The 19913-nt window shown below is 41.5% G+C and overlaps 1 protein-coding gene across 4 annotated transcripts in view; it reads left to right on the forward strand.

Annotated features, from left to right (window-relative positions):
• Positions 1–19913, forward strand: part of Fam214a (family with sequence similarity 214 member A) — a 70981-nt gene that overhangs the window by 47082 nt on the left and 3986 nt on the right. For 3 of the 4 annotated variants that reach the window (XM_040739581.1, XM_021229377.2, XM_040739580.1), the window contains 9 exons: positions 1205–1407; positions 1671–1796; positions 3395–5174; positions 7354–7467; positions 9526–9605; positions 11040–11148; positions 12381–12539; positions 16752–16820; positions 18814–19010. In XM_040739581.1, the coding sequence (XP_040595515.1) occupies positions 1205–1407; positions 1671–1796; positions 3395–5174; positions 7354–7467; positions 9526–9605; positions 11040–11148; positions 12381–12539; positions 16752–16820; positions 18814–19010 (2837 nt within the window). Of the gene's footprint in view, positions 1–1204; positions 1408–1670; positions 1797–3394; positions 5175–7353; positions 7468–9525; positions 9606–11039; positions 11149–12380; positions 12540–16751; positions 16916–18813; positions 19011–19913 lie in introns of those variants that run through there. The other variant, XR_005874677.1, reaches the window with a different exon arrangement.

Consider the following 19913-nt stretch of genomic DNA (forward strand, 5'->3'; position numbering starts at 1 on the left):
TCCATTTTATGTTCCTATTCATTAGATAGACCAATGTTATGGTGATTTTCCTACATTAGCTATTTACCCTGTATTTTTTCTTTTTAAAAATGTATTTCTTTTTATTTTTTGTGCATTGGTGCTTTGCACGTATGTCTGGGTGAGGGTGTTGGGTCCTCTGAAACAGGATTACAGACTACCATGTGGGAATGGAGCCGGGTTCTCTAGAAGGACAGCCAGTCCTCTTAACCACTGAGACATCTCTCCAGCCCCTCACCTATATTTTTTCAATGGGAATTATTTTTGTTATATTAATATTTTAAAAGAAAAATGTTAAAACATTTTAATAAGTAGCACATAATATATATTTTTTAATTTCTCCCAGTCATTTCTTAAATATATTCTTGAACTTTAAATTATTTTTTGTTGTTGTTGTTTTGAGACAGGTTTCTCTACATAGCCCTGGCTGTCCAGGAACTCATTCTGTAGACCAGGATGAGCTTAGACTCTGAGATCCACCTGCCTCTGCCTCCCAAGTGCTAGGACTAAAGGCATGCTCCATCACTGCCTGGCTTAATTTTATTTTAAGTTTCTTTAGTGCATATACGTTTTTTGTCTGCTTGTGTGTCTGTGTACCACTTGAATGCTGGGTGCTCATGGAAGCCAGAAGAGAGCTTCAGATCCCCTGGAGCTGGAGTTACAGGTGATTGTGGGTGCTGGGAATTGAAAGCTGGGTCCTCTGGAAGAGCAGCCAGCGCTCTCAAATGCTGAGCCACCTCTCTAGCACTCTCGCTTTAAACTTCAAAAAAGTCTTAAAGAAATAATCTTGTTTCTTTTGATTGCTTAATGAAAATGAAGTTTTTATATTTTGGCCTTAGGTTTCAGAATCTTCTCTATGAACTGATGAAACTGACAAAGTAGACATGCCGGGGACACTCAGGAGTCGGTCAGGCATTGTGTGTAGCCATTTTTTTTCCATAAAACAGAGCAAAATTACCTTCCCAAGGAAAAAAATGTAGCATAAATGTTCCACACTGAGCCCTGTGCATTAGAGCATTCTATCTGGAGTGCATAATTTAAGAAGAAAACGAGACAGCCAAACCCAAGCAAGCACTACCACATATGTCATGCTTCTTATGCAGATGTCTACAATTATAGTTCTGAAATTTAAATACAAAATTAGGGAAGTTGTTGAGACATTTGTTTATTTTTATTTTTTCTTAAGTGTCGCCAAGCCAGACGAACCAGATCTGAGGTTACACTGTTGTGGAAAAATAATCTTCCAATCATGGTGGAAGTGATGCTCCTGCCAGACTGCTGCTACAGTGATGAGGGACCTAGCACAGAAGGGACGGATCTGAATGACCCTGCCATTAAGCAAGACGCGCTGTTACTGGAGAGGTGGATCTTGGAGCCAGTTCCCCGACAGTGAGTTGCTAAACTTGGTCTCAAGTTTTCTAAGATCTCCTACACCTTACTGTGTAATACAGCACCATGTCTCTGAATCTCTCTTTTTATGTAGTAAAGTTGAGATACTGTGTTCATTAAGTAATTATGATACCAAGTGACATTAGGAAGTGCATGTGTATACTTTAGAGCACACATCCCAAGAGGCACTTGTTCCCACTTTTCTCCAGCAAAAGCAGTCACCCCATGCTTGCTGACATAAGATTCTACCTTCCTCTCCTTAGGAATGGCGATCGCTTCATTGAAGAGAAGGCTCTTTTGCTGGCTGTCCGATCATTTGTGTTTTTTTCTCAGTTAAGTGCTTGGCTGAGTGTTTCTCATGGTGCTATCCCACGAAATATTCTTTACAGGTATGTCCAGGGAGAAAAGGGACAGTGTATAGTTACTGGCAAGTTTAATGAATGGTGTCTTACCTCTCAAAAGCATATTTCCTTAATCTATAGATGAAGGTCAGTAAAAGTTGATGAAGTCCCTCCCTCCCTCCCTCCCTCCCTCCCTCCCTCCCTCCCTCCCTCTCTCTCTCTCTCTCTCTCTCTCTCTCTCTCGTTTCCCTGTGGCTTTGGAGGCTGTCCTGGAACTAGCTTTTGTAGACCAGGCAGATCTCGAACTCACACAGAGATTCACCTACCTCTGCCTCCCAAGTGTTGGGATTAAAGGTGTGCACCACCACTGCCGGTGAGGTTTTTTTACTCAAAATAAGTTAAGAAAGTATTATTATATGGGTAATCCTGTTGGGTTAAATCTTGTTAGGATGGCTTGGTGGGGCCGGGCGTTGGTGGCACACGCCTTTAATCCCAGCACTTGGGAGGCAGAGGCAGGTGAATCTCTGTGAGTTCGAGGCCAGCCTGGTCTACTGAGTGAGTTCCAGGACAGCCTCCATAGCCACAGAGAAACCCTGTCTCGAAAAACCAAAAAAAAAAAAAAAAAAAAAAAGATGGCTTGGTGGGTTAAATTATACAATGATGTTTCAAAAGCATTCAAGTTTACTTTAGAAAGCTGAGCCAGCCTTATTGCCATGATGAAGTGGAAACAGGGGTCACTTTTTGATGATCTGGAGTTTTCTATCTAAAGCATAAACATTGTTGGACATGGTGCTGTGGGTAGGAGAACTGCTTGAGCAGTGAATTTTGACCTGAGCAAAATAGCAAGAACCTGTCTTTAAAAAAAAAAAACACATGTGTATTTGTGTTTGTGAGTTCCTTATGCATGTATGTGTGATTGCGTATATGTATACATATGTGAATATGCAGACTGCAAAACAACTAATTATTTCTTTAGGCAGATGAAATAGTCTCTAAATTATTTTGCTCAATAAAATGAGCAGAACTCACTTATTTAATAATATACATACACAAAAGTCCTTTTTTATTTCTGTTTTGGAAAATATGATTAAAATGTAATATTCTTGAGCTTTTAGTGTTTTAAGTTTTCTTTTTAAGTGCTCTAAAAAGATAGCTCATCTGGACATAGTGACCCATGCCTGTAATCCCACAGAAGGCTAAAGTAGAAAGATCGTTGCAAGTTTGAAACCAACCTGTGCTACATAGTAAATTCCTGGACATCTTGGGTTACAGAGTAAAACTGTGTTTGTGTTAGTTTGTACTTTTGTTTTGGGGGACAGAGTTTCTCTGTGTAGCCCTGGCTGTCCTGGAATTTGCTCTGTAGACCAGGCTGTCCTCTGCCTCCCAAGTGTTGGGATTAAAGAGGTGTGCCACCACCGCTGAGCTATAAAACTGTCTTAAAGAACAAAATAATAAAAACAATCATTTCTTCCGAGTACAGTCTGTTGTGCCATGTGTGTTGGTTTTAGTGGTGACATGCATGGTAGAGTGCTGAATGGGACCTTGGAGGAAATTAGTACAGATAGAGATGTATGACTGCTTTTTATCCTTTAAGGATTTATAGAGACTGAGAGTAGCTGATGACTGACCTTGTTGTTTGACTCTAGAATCAGCGCTGCTGACGTCGACTTGCAGTGGACTTTTTCACAGACTCCAACTGAGCATGTGTTTCCCGTTCCCAACGTCTCTCACAACGTGGCCTTGAAAGTCAGTGTTCAGTCCCTACCCAGACAAGCTCATTACCCGGTTTTGACCTGTAGTATTCATACTAACATTCTTTATGAGAAGAGAATTCAAGAGCAGGAACTGAAAGCCTATCAGCACCGTGGCCCTGGTGAAATAGAGCACCGTTGTCCCAGCAGCTCACAGAGTCTGTGTAGCAAACACACGTGGACCATGGCACCTGTGAGTGCCCTGCATGTAATAGGTGGCGTAACTCCTGAGTACACTGCAGCCATTAGAAATGTCAGGCTCTGCCCAGGCACAGGTAGCAAGTCTGACCAAGGAGCATCTCAAGCCAGTGTGCTGGGCTTCAGTGGCACCATGGGCGAAGTAAGGTCACAGGAGATATCAGTAAGAACTTTGAAATCACTCTCTGCGATTGACTCCAGTGTTCCCAGCTGTCAGAGCTCCCGGCAGGCAGTGGGGGAGCCTAACCCTTTAATGGACTCCTTGATTCAGGATCGACAAGAAGTCATTGCCAGAATTGCTCAGCACTTGATTCACTGTGACCCCAGCTCCTCTCGCACCCAGGAGTCCACTTCACTGGGCTCAAAGCTTCGTCGAGTTCCACAAGAAACCGAGAGTGTGAGAAGCTGCAAAGAAGCATTCTCGGTCTCTTTTGGGAGCCCAGACATTCGCTCCTCAGATGACACCAGTGAGGGGAAAGGGAGAGGGAAGTCGGAAACTACCCAAGGAGAAATGTGCTCCTCTCACAGCCCCTACCCTCGCCAGCCTGGTGGGGAGGCGAACCCGCTCATCGGCTCTTTGCTCCAGGAGCGGCAGGATGTCATAGCCAGGATCGCACAGCACTTGGAACACATCGACCCCACCCCTCACATTCCCCGGCCTGCATTCAGCAAGCACAACTCCAATTCCATTCCTTCTAAAGTGTTCAGGAGTTCATATGATGACAAAGCCTTGTTGAAGAAGAACAGAGATAACACGTCCCTTTCTGCTTCTCACACAGAAATGCCCTTACTGGGAGACAGAGGTGATGGGAAAAGTCCCAAACCTAGTAAATGCTTCCGATTCAAACACAGTCCTCAAGAAAAGTCTCTGAAACATGAAGTAAGAACTCAGCGTCAGGAGCATCCCGATGACATCACCCACAGCACTGGGCGGGACATGCAGAACAAGGCTGCTGGCTTACCAACTTTATCTAATATGACTCTCTGCAGTGAAAGTAACTTGGGTTTGATTAGCAGATTGGAAAGTACACCATGTAAATCACACCATAAGGAGCAAGAAATGAGCCGTGAAATTGAGAAACAGTGTTCACATTGCAACAGTATTGACAAACAGATTTGCACAAACAAATGTACGGAGAAAACAAAAGATGAGAATTATAACCCGGGATCTCTCAGTCATCTCCAGTGTGATGATTCAAAAGGTATTGACTCAAAAATAAAAGTGACTATGTCAGAAATGTCTGACTGTTTCAACAAGTACAAAACTAATTGTTCAAAGGCATGTGAGCAGAGCAGTCAGCTTAGCACAGAAAATGACCTCAGTGAAGAAGATACTGAAGGTTTCAGATGCACAGCATCAAACCAGCTGAAAACTGAGCAGGAGGAAAAAGAGGATTCTGTGGCTGGAAACCCTCAAGGGAAAAGTGGGAAGCACTGTCTGTCTACAAGTGAAAGACTGAAAAGTGCTGATGTGTTGGTAGGTAACATGTAGTATTTCAAGTGTAGTTCTCAACGGTTAACTGTGGTTTGAATTTTGGTCATCAGAAGTCTGGTTATAAAGGCCCAAGGTTCTTGTTATCTGTAGAATACCCAGCTGGTATGATAAGCCTTCTACAGATCTATTGACATCCTTGCCAGTAAACACTAGGTAATAGAAGAAGTAGAACATGGATCCTGTGGTTTAAAACACAGTGTGTGGTCCCTTCTTTAAAAACTACAATCACAGCGGTAAGTTTTTCAAGGCTCTGAGGCCTGGCATTTCCTCCTTTCAGCGGTTGCCTGTGCCTCCCCCATTGTCTAAAAGTCATGTGACCTTTTTCTCCCACTCAGAAACACCTGGCCTTTATGTTTGGCCTGTAGATTCAGGAATGAGTGCTGCTTGTGAAAAACGGTGATTTCTTCGTTCTTTACAGTCTCCTTTCAGTTATGTCATGTGATTATAACAGATCAGTTCCCTTTTGGCACTTTGCCATAGGGCAGGTAGAACACATGGGGGAAGCTGAGGCTCAGAGTGTTGGCTATGCCTGGAGCCCTACCACCCCAGTGGCGGATCTTTACCCCCTTTCCAGGGTTCTGCTGCTCCCTCATATTAATCAAGGATAAATCTGTGGCCTGTGCAAATTCTCCATTCTCTTGGATTTTTCCTGTTGCCTTTTTGTTATTTTAGTTTTGCAGACAGTTGTTAAGAAACAACCAGGAATCAAGCAGACAGCCCTGTCAGCTTGGTGTGTTTTGCAAGCAGCTCTGGCCTGTCACAGGTGTTGTACAGTAATGAGTTAGGCTGTCTGCAGAAGTTCCCACCAAGGGGTTCCTCAGAGGACTTAGTTCCTGGTTTTTTCCTCACAGTTTAGTTCTTGAGTCACACCACATAGGCCGTGTAATTCTGAAAATGAGAATTGATCTTCATAGTTCATAAACCTATAACATACTGCTTAAGTAGGAAGGTGCACTCTGACAGTGTAATTGTCACGAAGACTTACTTTGGAGAGGCACAGTGGCTCATGCCTGCAGTTCCAGGCTTTTATAGCTGAGGGAAGAGAGATGCAGGTTCAAGGCCACCCTGGCAGAGGTCTCTAGCACTGGCTAGTTTGGTCCTGTGCTTATTTTACGTAAAATCATGCACCACTTACCATGTGCTCCAGGGCCCCCTGCACAGTGTGTAAATGTTTGTCTGCCTATCCCCTCCTTCTTCTTGGGTCAGGTGCTATTTCCCCACAGGCCAGAGGGCTAAATAATGTCCTGAGTTGCTAAACTGAGAAATGTTAGAATTGTGGCCAACTCAGTCTTTTTTAGTTTTCACTAGTATATTTTTTGTGAATTTCTGATCTTTAGATATAAATCTGTCCCATTTGTAAGAACTCCCCGGCTTTGTGTGAGAGAGAGTCTCTCTCACATGGTTGCCCAGGCTGGCCTCTGGTGCTCTGCTCAGCAGTCTTTTTGCCTTAGCCTCGTAAGCCACTGGGATTCCAAGCATACGTCACTGTTCCCACTTGACCTGTTTCTTGACTCACAGTAAAAACAGGCTGTGACTGTGTTTCTTGGTTTAGACTAGTTTTTCCGAAAAGATTTATTTATTTTTATTTTATGTATACAGGTATCTTGCCTCCATATGTGTATGATCACATGTGTGTGTGGTGTCCACAGAGGCCAGAAGAGGGCATTAGATCCTCTGTAACTGGAGTTCCAGAGGGTTGTGAGTCACCATGTGGTGCTGGGGCCCAAACTTAAATCCTCTGCAAGAGCAGTAAATGCTCTTAACTGCCGAGTCATCTCTTCAGCCCGTTTTATATTGAGTTTGTCAGACCAGATTAAATCTTCTAACAATGGCTCTTGTTATTGATAGTTTTCTTTTTTATGGTCTTAACTCTTTTCCATCTTTTTTTTTTTAACAAGTTAAAATATTTGATGCTAGATTGAGTGTGAACGTGTGGGTAAAAACAGTTATACTGGCACACTTCAGAAATTTTGAAGCATGATATTAAAAACAAGCCCTGTTTACTATGTTAATTGAGCATATGTGTGTTTATCCGTGTAAGATGGAAAGGCCTCTTCAGGGTTACCACCGTGGGTGTGTACCTCAGATTGTATTTGAAACAAACCTACAAATTTGCCATTATTTGATTATTCCCACTAAAGTCTAGTACTTTTCCTGACAGAGGGATACACTGAAACATTCAAGCGTCTGGAGGAAGCATAATTTTCATTCCTTGGATGGGACGTCAACTAGAGCCTTTCACCCTCAGACGGGGCTACCTCTCCTTTCAAGTCCCGTAAGTTCCCTTGTGCACAGAGCCTGCAGGCAGCTGGCTGGCATGCTCGAAAGCACTTCAGCTAATGTTAAGCGAAACGTTTCAAAGCCTGTGAAATAAGTTTTCAGTTAAAAAATGTTGTGGGTTTTGATAGTACATTTAACAGCATATGATAATATGGGAAAGAACTATAAATTGAGCAAAAATAAAATGTATTTCACTGGTATTAAATTTTTTCCTAAAGTTCTTTTGCTGAACATTTTAATTGTTACTAAGTGTAAAAATTTTTTTAAAAAAATACTTTGATGTTGATGGAATTTCATAAAAATATGTTTTCCCCTTAATCTCAGTAAATATTGGCACCAGCAGCAGTATTATTTAGAAACTAGTACAAGTAGTTCCATAGTTTCAAATGAAATGGTTAAAATCTCACTTTGGAAGGCTTGGGATGCTGGGTTCAGAGCTATCCTGGGCTATAAAGTTTCCAAAATGCAGGGTGTGTTTGAAAGAAGACGTCTGGATATGAAATTATTCTCCTTGAAGTGTTCACACATACAAACATGTATGTACACACACACACCCCCCATGTGGATAAACTGGTAGGGTGGAATCAGCTGAGTGGCGGTTTAGTAGGTACATAGAAGATACTTAGAAAGAACCTATCTTGGCAGACAGAAAGGAAAGGGAGAGGTAACCCGGAAAGGGCCATAGACGACAAAGTGACGTGCTCAGAGTGTCTAGCAGAAGTTCCAGCCGCAGGCCAGGCAGAGCATGGAGAATGAAGTGAAGGAGGAGGACAGGGCTTTTTGAAGCTGAGTTACGCTGAGAATTGTACAGACAAGTCCTTATTTATTTGTTTTTGTTGGTTTGTTTTATCTGGTCTAGTTCTGGGACACAACTGAGTCAGAGACCTTTTCTGTGGTATTACAAGGTTGAACCCATTTGAACAAGCACATAGCTTGCCCTACCTACCAATCTTTCCCTCTGTTTTTGTTTGTTTGTTTGTTTGAGTTGGGATGGTTGACTTTACTTTAAGGCAGGGTCTCCCAAGGTTGTCCATTCTGACTCTGAGTTTCCTTCCTCTTGCCTCAACAACTTGTGCAGTTTACTGGGCTGCCATCCCTTGTAGCCATAACTTCCTGTGTTTCTTCTCAGATCAGTGCATCACAGACTTTTTACACGTTTTATATTAATTCCAAAACCAGATCTAATTCTCATGTTGTGTGTGACTACCTTTAAATTGCACTTAGAGCTTTCATTTTAATGTATTTTGAGATAAGTGGTTTGTGAGAAATGCAGTCTAGTGTATGCTGGTTATTGAAAACTCAGAGCACTGTTTTTTATAGCCACTCTCTGTAAAGCATTACATTTCTTGGGATAGGATGCTATCACTCTTACTTTTCCTCTTTTAATTTAAGATCTAAGTGTCACAGACACACATCCCTCAAAGTACACAGATAAGTTTACAAATAAAAGTCCTGGGATAAAGCGGTGCTTCAGATCCTCAGTGCCCACCCAAAAGCGAGCACTACAGCCTGTGTGTGTAGTGTCTAGAGTCCCAGCAATGGGGAGGCAGAGCGGAGGAGCTCTGGCACTTGCTTAACAGCCAGTCTAGTAGAATCAACAGCCCCATGTTCAATGAAACCCTGACTCAGAAAGTGAGGTAAGGAGTGACCTGACGTTGACCTCTGACCTCCACACATATGCACACACCTGTAAACACATACTAGTACACACATATGTACAATACACATAGAGAAAGACAGAGAGAGAGAGAGAGAGAGAGAGAGAGAGAGAGAGATGAGAGAGAGAGAATCTTTTGTACAGAGATACCATGTAAACTAAGTTTTAGGAAAAGCCTAGTTCTACTTTAAAATCTAGTCAAAGTGCTTCTATGAGTTTCTGGGTTTTTCCCCTCTGATCTCTACACATGTGCTCTAGCATGTATGTACTCACTCACATATACAAAACAAAAAATAAATATCATTTAAAACAATATGCTTAACTTAGATTTTCTAAGTGTTTTATTAATTTAAAAGGTAGTCCTTTAAAATATACAAATAATTATTTTGCCCTTAGGTTCCTCAAAGAAAAACACAGTCAGGTTGCTTTGATCTGGACACATCACTGCTGCATCTGAGAAGCCTGTCCTCCAGAAGGTAATTACTCGGAGTGCGTGCGTGCGTGTGAAACAGAATGGTGTAGCAGACATGCTAAGTCAGAAGTGTAGAAAAAAATATCCTGGAGAGAGACAGCATGGCTGCTCTTGTAGACACCCTGGTTCAGTTCCCATCACCCACGTGGTGGCTTGCAACCATCTGCAACAGGATGGAATCTGACCTTCTTCTGACCTCCATGGACACCAGGCACATGTGGTGCACAGATATACATGCAGACAAAAAACCCTGTACATAAATTTTATAAAAATTAAAATTTTTAGTTAAAGAAAAATGAAGTCTTATTTTCATAATGATGTTGCACACACATTTTAGGAAAGTAAGCAGTAAGACAGTGAGCCTCGATGTGTGCTTGTCACCAAAATCAGAAAACATTGGTTTAAGGTTTTGTATAGATTTATTCATTTCTGATCCTTACCCTCTGTCTTCTAGCCCATATTGCCTCCCTCCTTTCTCCCTAAACAAGCCACTCCAAGGTATCAGGGAAAGAAAGACCAGACGTCCATCTGTTTGTACTAAGAGAATGCATGTGCTGCCTTTATTGCCAGGAGAATGTGTGTGTGTGTCTTCATTGCAAGTGCTAAGAGGTCTCTCTCTTGTAAGAGGGAGGAGCTTTATATACAGGTTTACAGCACAGCAGAAAAACCCCAGGTAGAAGAGATGTTGTTTTCCTCCTGCTAGATGTTGATGTCAGAGGGTCAAGGCCAGGGCAGTAAGCCAGGACTAGAAAACAGAAAGCACTTGGACTGGAAAACAAGTTGCACTTGTAGGCTGACCAGCAACTCACAGAGACCCCATGGGGCTGGGGCCCAACACCCTTCCTTCTTGGTCAGTGCTGGGATTCAGTGTAGGGCTTCATATGTAGTAGTTAAAATTCTACCACTGGGCTACATCTCCAGCCCCGTAATTACAGTCATATAATTTTGCCTTTGAATACTTGTTTTCAGCTGAAAGTGAGATAGATGTAAAATTCTGAATATAATGCATTTCTAGTAGCTTCCACTATGTGATGTATTATAAGTTATATCTTGAAACCTTTCAGTGAATTATGTATGTATGTACATATGTATGTATGTATGTATGTATGTATGTATTCTTTACCAAATATTAGCCATATAATATTTAATCTGAAATTTCAAATACAAAATTTTGGGGGGATTGAGTTTTGAAACAGGGTTTCTCTGTGGTTTTGGAGGCCGTCCTGGAACTAGCTCTTATAGACCAGGCTGGTCTCGAACTCACAGGGATTCAACTACCTCTGCCTCCTGAGTGCTGGGATTAAAGGTGTACACTACCACCACCTGGCTTCAACTACAAATTTCGTATTTTAAAATTTGATAGCAATTCATTTTACAGATGTAAATAAGAAAATATTGCAGTTAATGTATTTTTTTTCTTTTTGTTCTTTTTAAATAGTTCTCGACCTTGTCTGAATATTGAAGAGGACCCAGATGCTCATGAAAAGCCCCTTTTGAGTTCGAGTGCTCCCCCAATCACAAGTCTTAGTCTCCTAGGAAATTTTGAGGTAATATTTTAGGAGTCAAAGTGCCTCAGAATAGAACTAGGGTATCAGTATGTCTTTAATATTCTTTGAGAAAGAAATAAATTATTAAACTCTTTTTCCAAAGCCTTGAAATTACCTCTCCTTGCCCCTTCTCAAATGATCACGTAACTGAATGGCTTCTCCCCACACACCATAATGTCCCCATAGATAATATCACATAAGCTTGTGAGGGACTTGAGAACACCCGAAACCCTGACCATTCGGAGGTGGTTCTCAGGTGTGAGCGTGGAATGGGTAGACAGCTTTTCTGCTCTTTGATTTCTATGTTGTCATGTCTCTTTTAGTGCATAGTTTAAAGTTTTTCAGGTAAACTAAACAAAACTCATTATATTCTACAGCAGCATTTTTTTAAAGAAACAATCATTTTCAACATGGCAAATGCTTGGCTTAGCTTTCTAATGCAACTTCTGTATGTGGCCTGTTTTTAAGTTCTTATAGTACCTTCTAGTGGGCTCTCTGGGGCCAAATACTTCTCTGGTAGAGCCTGCTTTCTTCTTCCTTTTTTTTTTTTTTTTTTTTAATCTATTATGGCCTATTATATAACATAGCCCAGGCTAGCCTTGAACTCATAGAAGTCCTGTTGACTCAGATACTCAAGTGCTGAGATTACAGGTGTGAGTCACTGTGACAACCATCATTTTTCATTTTGAGACTTGGCCTCTCTCTGTTACCCAGACTAGCCTTGAACTCACTCTCTAGCACAGTCTGGCTCCCAAGTAGCTACTCACAATACTCTTGCCTCAGCCTCCCAAATGTTGGGATTGTAGATGCATGCTATGTGGGAACTAGAAAACATAGTCAAGTGTTTCCCTAAATAGAAAATGAAACTAAAGCTGGGCCTTTAATCCCAGCACTCAGGAGGCAGAGGTAAGTGGTTGTCTGTGAGTTCAAAGCCAGCCTGATCTATAAAGTGAGTTCCAGGACAGTCAGGGCTACACAGTGGGGGGATGAAGGGAGGGAAGGAGGAAAGGAAGGTGTGAGGGAAGGAGGGAGGGAGAGAGAGAGAGAGAGAGAGAGAGAGAGAGAGAGAGAGAGAGAGAGAGAGAGAGGGAGGGAGGGAGGGAGGGAGGGAGGGAGGGAGGGAGGGAGGGAGGGAGAGAGGGAGGGAGAGAGGGAGGGAGGGAGGGAGGGAGGTTGATTGATTACTAACCTTTCTGTCTTTTTAAAACACACCCTGTTATCTTGTCTTCCAGGAATCTGTTCTGAATTACCGTTTAGACCCCCTTGGCATAGTTGATGGCTTTACTGCCGAGGTAGGAGCCAGTGGTACTTTCTGCCCCACGCACTTAACTCTGCCGGTGGAAGTGTCATTCTACAGTGTTTCGGATGATAATGCTCCCTCGCCTTATATGGCAAGTACTTTTAATTGTCCTTTTCTGCAAGAATCAGCCAACCCAGTAATTCACACCTTTGCTTCAGTCCTGTCTTTGAAAGAGTGAAGGAATTCCTAAGAGAAAGCTAGAAACCGAACATAGATCAATAAGCCAAAGTATCTGCCCTGAAACCTTTTTCTCAGCTGGCTCAAATCACAGGTGACCTGTTTTGCATTTGAAAATGGTGCTGACATTTTACTCATTCCTACATGACTTACTGATGACTGATATAGTCAGTCCAGACTGCTAAATTCACACAAAGCCCCAGTGCTTACTGTGTACTCGCAGGTGGCTGCCTTCTCACTTGGTTCTTATCTCAGTCAGACTTGGTAAGATCGGGGACCTGTGGCTACCTGAGGCCCCTTCACCCCACCTTTTGTTTGGTCTATCTTTGCCCCAATCTTTTTTGATTCTGGGGTTCTAGAGAGTGTGAGCTGTTTGTCTTAGTTAAGAGGAAGAGAGCTCCTGGGAGCCTGAGGTCCTGTAAATTTACCTTGCCCATTTTCTGCTACAGTGGATTCTGGGTACAATAAGTGTTACCCTGCAGAAGTGCTTCTAAACACTGGAGTGTGTGTAAACACTTCTTCAGAATACAAAGGAGAAGTTTGTAGTGATGGTGCAAAGTGCAGAGTCACACGAAGTCTCCCTGGGAGAAGCAGAAATTCACACAGGCCTAGAATTGTGCAGCCCTGACTTAGCACCTGCCCCGTGGCTTCCTCTCTCCTGCCTTCAGGGCTTTGAAGAACATTAGTGACAATGTCTTTTGTTAAGAAAATTAAAGCTATGAAAAGGAATTTCTGCATACCTGAGAGGAGGAAATGTACTTTTTATGAACCTAAATATGGATACCTCATTGTTGATCCAGCTTGTCATGGAGGATAGTTTAGGCTTATTCCATTTTTAGGGTAAAATTTTGGTCAAGGTCCTGGCTAGTGTTTTGTACTTTGATAGAAAATGATGATCTGAATGGGAAAGAAAATAGAGTTCCAAAATGCATACAAACAGAAGACTTTCAATAGTTACTGGAAAAGGGATGTCAGCCTACTGAATTAAGTTAGTTCATTCTTTTAAGGATGCCTGCTTTTGTATCTCAGTAGGTTTGAGGCCAGGATGTTCTATGTGGTAAGTTCCAGAAAAGCCTTGGCTTCACACAATTATCTACCATATTCCCCTGTCTGTTTACCTCTAGGTATAGGTTCCTTTCACTAGAGGCTCACTCCAAACATTCCACCACAAATCTTTCCAAAATTTTCTTCTTTCTATTTTGATAGCTTGGTCTTCTTTCAAAGAGCCAATCATGTCTTGTTAGACAGGACTAATTATGTTAGATGATACAAATCCCAGGCCATCATAAGTAATGCATCTTTGCGTTACTCTAATAATTGTGTGACCTTTTCCTCACAGGTTGAATGGTCCCCAGAGGTAAAAGGTTAGGACACAGCAGTCTTTGTGGTGGGATTTTGTATCAAACAATTCTTTAAAAATTAATTCTTCATGTTGGAGTCAGCAGTAAGAATGTTCTCCAAGAATACCACAATACTCAGCTGTTCAGAAACTGTGTCAGAGAAACAGTCTGTCACAGCGGTGATGTCAGGCAAGGCCTTGTGTTATATGGATTCATGACTGGCCAGGTGCAGCTTTCTCCTGTTAGTTTTCCGTCTACTGTTCCATCCTAGTTTTTGTTGTTGTTTGTTTGTTTTTTGGCCTGGGGTCCATGTAGGCCAGTGTGACCTCAAAGCCTATGTAGTTGAGGCTGACTTTGAACTCCTGGTCTTTCTGCCTCTACATCCTAAGTGCTGGGGTTACTAGTGTGTCATCGCACACAGCGCTCGCACAGAGTATGTCAAATTTAGATCATCTTAACCTTTACTGGCAAAAAAAAAAAAAAAAATGCCAGAGGAGATTGCTTCTTAATCAATTGTTTATTAATTAAGTTCTTGTATTTTTATGTAATTTCTAACTGTCCAGTGCTTCTGCTGGTTTTATATCCTTTACACTTTGTTATTTGGAGGCTAGAGTGAAGACTTAACCATTAAGAACACTGGCTGCTCTTCCAGAAGACCCAAGTTTGGTTCTCAGCACCCACCTTAGGCAGCTCACAAATATCCCTGATGCTAGTTCCAGAGGATCCAACACCCTCTTTTGGCCTCCAAGGGTACTGTACGCATATGCACATACCCACACAAATACACAGAATTAAAAAGAAGAGAAACATCTTTGATCACTGTCAGCTTAATCACATGGTAGTTATGTTCTAAAAACTATCAGAATTGTATATCAGAGAAGGAAATACAGTGACAGTTGTAGTTCCCACTGTCCTGGCTTTTTCCTTCCTGTATGGGAAGAAGGTTGTGAAGGAGGACAGTAACTCCTGTCTCTACTAGTGTGATTATAAAAGTAGCTATCATTTTGATATGCTTTACTTTTTCTTTCTGGAACATAAGAAGAGTGTCTTTTTCATGTAACTGTCCACACTGCTTGTTCTTGAAAAGTGGTGAGCATATGCCTCAGTGAGTATGCTGTATACACTGAGGAAATGCTGTTGTATTATAGAGCTCTAAACCTAACGTCCATGCTCTCCATGTGAAGTTAGGATCATAGCTTTCTCTTCACCTTGGTTCACTCCTTTTTACTCCCAACAGAGGTCTAGTTTCCAAACCCAACAAATACGTCACTTACAATAATAGTCCTGTGTTATATTTACCTTATGATTTCTATTTACAGTATATAATGATGGAATCATTAACTGCGTAGAGCACACACTTATTCTACTTGCCTGCCTTAACTACTGGAAGGCAAAGGATCACCCCAGAAAGTAGACAGGGTCAGCATTCACTGTCGCCACCTGTGGACATGTGGTCACTCTGGTTATTGAGAAGCTTTTGCTGAGCTGTGAACTTGCTTTCTTTACATTTATGCTTTCTTCCACATTTTTTTGGCTCTGCAGAAAAACTGCCTATGCTTAAGTTTCAGGCTTTCTTTAAGCTTGGTTTACAAATGATATCATCAGGAAAGTCCTGTTGAAAGGCAGGTTTGGTTTGCCTGGAGAGTGGCCAGGCAGACTGCTTTTCCAGCAAGGTCACGTGTGTGCTGCTGCTCTGAGCATCAGACCAAGTGGAGGACTAGTGAATGACTGTGATTCACCTTTCACCTCTCCGCAGACGTCAGATCTCAGACATTCAGGCTCTGGTTTAGAGCCAATTCAGAGTCTTAGATTCCTTAACAAGTAAACAGCTTAAAGGCATATACCCTGGGTGTCCCAGCACTCAGGAGGCTAAGGAAGGGGGATTTTCATCAGTTCCATCCCAGTCTTGGCAGCATAACAAGACTTTGTGTAAACCAATAATCAAACCAAAAGAAATAGAAATAAGTTGGACATAGTGACATACACGGTGTAATCCCAGCATGTGGGAAGCAGAAGCAGGAGGATCTGGAGTTCAGGGCCAGCTTCAGCAACATAGTGTGTTTGAAACCAGCCTGGACTACATGAGACCCTGTGTCAAAAAAAAAAAATGGAGAAATATAAACATTCAAAGCACCTTAAGAAGATCCAGATTAAGATGCAGCATGACTCAGTGACTTCTGAAGTAGCATTTCCTCTCAGAAAAGGGAGTTGTGTGGCTTTTTCACAGAGCAAGCAGCCTGGTATTGCTGGTAGACCTTCATTTTTCACCCTTGCTTTAAATCTCTTTTGGAAATTCCCAACTGTTGTCTTAGTTCTTTTTCTTTTGTCTGTCATTAGAAATTCAAATGTGTAAGTTGACTCCCTGGCTGAAGAATTCCTCCTTAATTTGTGGTACAAAATTATACTTTGTGCTCTCATACTTTTCCATACTCTAAGACCAATCATTTCTTTGATTCTTCATTTCCCCTCTCCTCTTAGATAATGGACCAAATCCTATAGCCTGGTTTGATTTCCTTATGGCCTGGAAATCTACCCCTAGTCTGTGTCTCAGTGGCAATTCCCAGCAGTGTAGCCTTACACAATGCTGTATGCTACTTGTTGCAACATTGTTGCAGCAGTGAATGGTTTCTTTAGAAGGGGTAGCTTCACTGTTTCATACTGCACATACTCAGGGCAATTTGAATATTTTTTCATAGAAATAGTCACTGAAATTGTAGTAACATGTTATGTTCTTACTTTCATCTTTTATATACGTATGCACTTAATTTGTCTTCTTTTGTTTCAAGGGTGTGATTACTTTAGAGTCCCTTGGTAAAAGGGGTTATCGAGTACCTCCTTCAGGAACGATACAAGTGGTATGTGTTTTATAGTCTACAATTGCAATAATCATTCTCTCACACACATATAGAACTTAGCCCTTTCTCCTGCTACTGCTGCTGCAACAACCTTGGTAAGTAACAGTAGGCTGCAGCTCTGTTTGGAGTTGCCATGCTCTGCCCCAGGAATGACCATTTTGGGGACCTCCATTAAAGGAAAAGATTAATAAGCTAATAGAGGTGAATGCTTTAGACAAATAATATGGACCATTTACATGACTTAAACTGGCCTGTTTTCAATATAACTATATCCTGACCAGTGCCTTCTATTAAATATTAAGGCATATTGAGATTGACCTATTTAAAAGGAGACCCCAAAATATTAGTATTGCTTTGGTAGGAAACTTTGGTAAATGAGGTGTTACTACTAGTGTAATGATTTCTAAAACTGACCCAGTGCAATCTGATGGTACCAGAACAGAGAAGGTAACATTCCTTCATCTGTATATTTATCCAATTTGAGCTCAGGATACCCCTTATAACCAGGGCAGACCTGATCTATGTTATCTTTATATCTGACCCAGGATAACACTGCAGGTCCTCAGTCTGCTTCAGATTTTGCATACTGGAAGAGTCTCGTTGAGACTGACTGCTTGCACTCAGCCTCTGATGTAGCCCAACAGTCTCTCTGAACCCTGTGGCCTCAGGGAGTCAGCACTTTGTCAGTCTGCTCACACCTCACCTCCTCTGTCCCAGTGCTATGCAGAACCTGTGCATTTATCTGGCATCTCACAGGGGTGAGACAGTAGTGAGCAGTATGCATGTGTACCACATAAGAAAGATGTGATTTCTCTATCCCAGACACTTTTTAAAGGTAAAGAGTGAAAGCTTCTGTTATCTGACTGTGGGAGCCATGAGGGAGTGTGGATCACTGGAGAGCTAGCTGGAGCTGCCCTAGTAATAAGACATTCATTCAGAAAGAGAAGTCCTCCTCTGAGTTGTCCCTTTTAAGCAGGATTTTATTTCTTACATGGTTTGAAATCCTGGGTCTGCCTGTGCTTGTTGAATGTATCAGCCTTGATCTTAGCACGTGCTAGGTTGTAAACTTGGATCATAATGTTGATATATTTCTCATTTTGATTCAGTGAGTGATGTCCAGTCCCTGGGATGAGCTTCTGAAAGCATGGCACCAAGTTACCGATTGATGTGTTGGTAATTTGGTTAAAGTCAGTTCAGCAGCTTGGGTTTTTATTTGAAAATGTGTATTTAAAAATAAATCATTCATAGCCAAGAACAACTGAAGTACTTCAGTCTTCTCTGAGAATACATGTTTTGATCTATAATGGTACCAATGATTTGTAAAGCCTGATCATTTTTGAATGATTATGAGTGAGAAAATATAGTGTTTTTACAGACTTTGGGATCTAATGAGAATAAGCTTTTATTTCCTGACCCCAAAACATTTTCAATAGAAAAGTCTCCCCTTGAACATTTATAGCAGTTTTACAGTAAGTAGTTTAAAACAGCTGCTTTAAAATTCTAGCTTTACTGAACTTGTATTTTAATTTAAAAAATTGCAATCCATTAAAATAATAAGAAAAATTAAAACCTGCCTTGAGACTTTGTGGTTGATATAACCAGTGGAGCTAATATTTGAAATGATGGAACCTAGAATATTTGAGCACAAAATACACGATGAAGAGTGTATTGTGCATAAATTAGCAGAACAGTTTCTGAAAATCTGAAAAATGAGAAAAATGTATCTCATGTTTTATTAATATGAAATTTGTGACTAAAGATTTTGACTTATTACTGGGATTTATCTTACTGCGATATAAAAAATAAAGTTGAATCTTTGAAAGAATTTTAAGTATTATTTTGTGAACTTTTGAAATGTTAATGTTAGCCTCTGAAATGGAACTTATTTGGTGGAATTAAATTACTAAACAGCCTGTTTAGTTACTGGCATGGTGTTCTGAGTCATATAAGCGAATCATCATTGTGAAGAATAACCCCTCTGTTGTTTCTTCAGACCTTATTCAATCCTAATAAGACTGTGGTGAAGATGTTTGTTGTGATGTATGACCTACGAGGTATGCCAGCCAATCACCAGACATTCCTGCGACAGAGGACGTTCTCTGTTCCTGTTAAACAAGAAATGAAGAGAAGTATTAATAAAGAGAACGTCCAACACACAGCACAGTTATTACGCTACCTCATACATCTGAGGTAATGTGTCACAATAATAGGAAGATGCCTTACTTCAGAACAATTTAACATCATTACACTTGTTTTGTAAGGGAACTTTTTGACTGACTGGACCAGTATCGTGTACTCTGCTCATGGGGCCTCTTGACGGCATGCCAATGTGGAGAAGTATAGCCTTTGTTCTTACCACCCCTGCTCGTTATTGAAATCAGGGGCACACACCTGTAACTGTTAAAACTAAGTCAAAATGAAGGCTGATGTTTGAGGCACTAAGTTTTTAAACCAGTGATGTTGACAGAAACAGTGTGAGTCTTCAGCCTAGTTTGCAGTTAGCAGCAGGCATATAGTAAAGCGACAAGATCACCTTACCTATAGTCCAGCCATATTGGACAGAGGAGATCGGAAACTTGACTCAGTCACTCCCTGACCATCTCCTGCAGGGCATGCTTCTAGACATCTGGGAGCTAACAGTGCTGACATGGAGGACATATTTCAGAGGTGCCTTATCCTCCAAGTTCCTGTGTTACTTGAAGCTCTAGGTTGTGTTTGTTGTTTGTTGTCCTTCTGGTCCATTTTGCCAATATTCCTAAGTTGTGTTTTTAAGCCCCCCAATTCCCATGTAGCCCCCAGGAACATGGAGCAAATAAAAAACCAGTTTGTTCCTGTAACTATAGAACATTCTCAACCACATCATTGATTGTCTCTCTAATGTAAGGAACCCTGTGGGTCCCGGCTGTCCTTCAGTGTGTAACCACCGTGCTGCAACTTGGGTAGGGAGTGAGCTAGATATGCAAGTTCCACAGCTGAAGACATGGCCAACTGTTCCTCTTAGAACACTGCCTGGTGGGCTTCTCCACCTGTTGCTCTATACCCAAAAGGCAATGTGTTATACTCAACTCTGGCAATGCCTGACAAGAGCATCAC

The sequence above is a fragment of the Mesocricetus auratus genome, unplaced genomic scaffold (genome assembly GCF_017639785.1).
Source record: "Mesocricetus auratus isolate SY011 unplaced genomic scaffold, BCM_Maur_2.0 Super-Scaffold_100691, whole genome shotgun sequence".
NCBI lineage: Eukaryota > Metazoa > Chordata > Mammalia > Rodentia > Cricetidae > Mesocricetus > Mesocricetus auratus.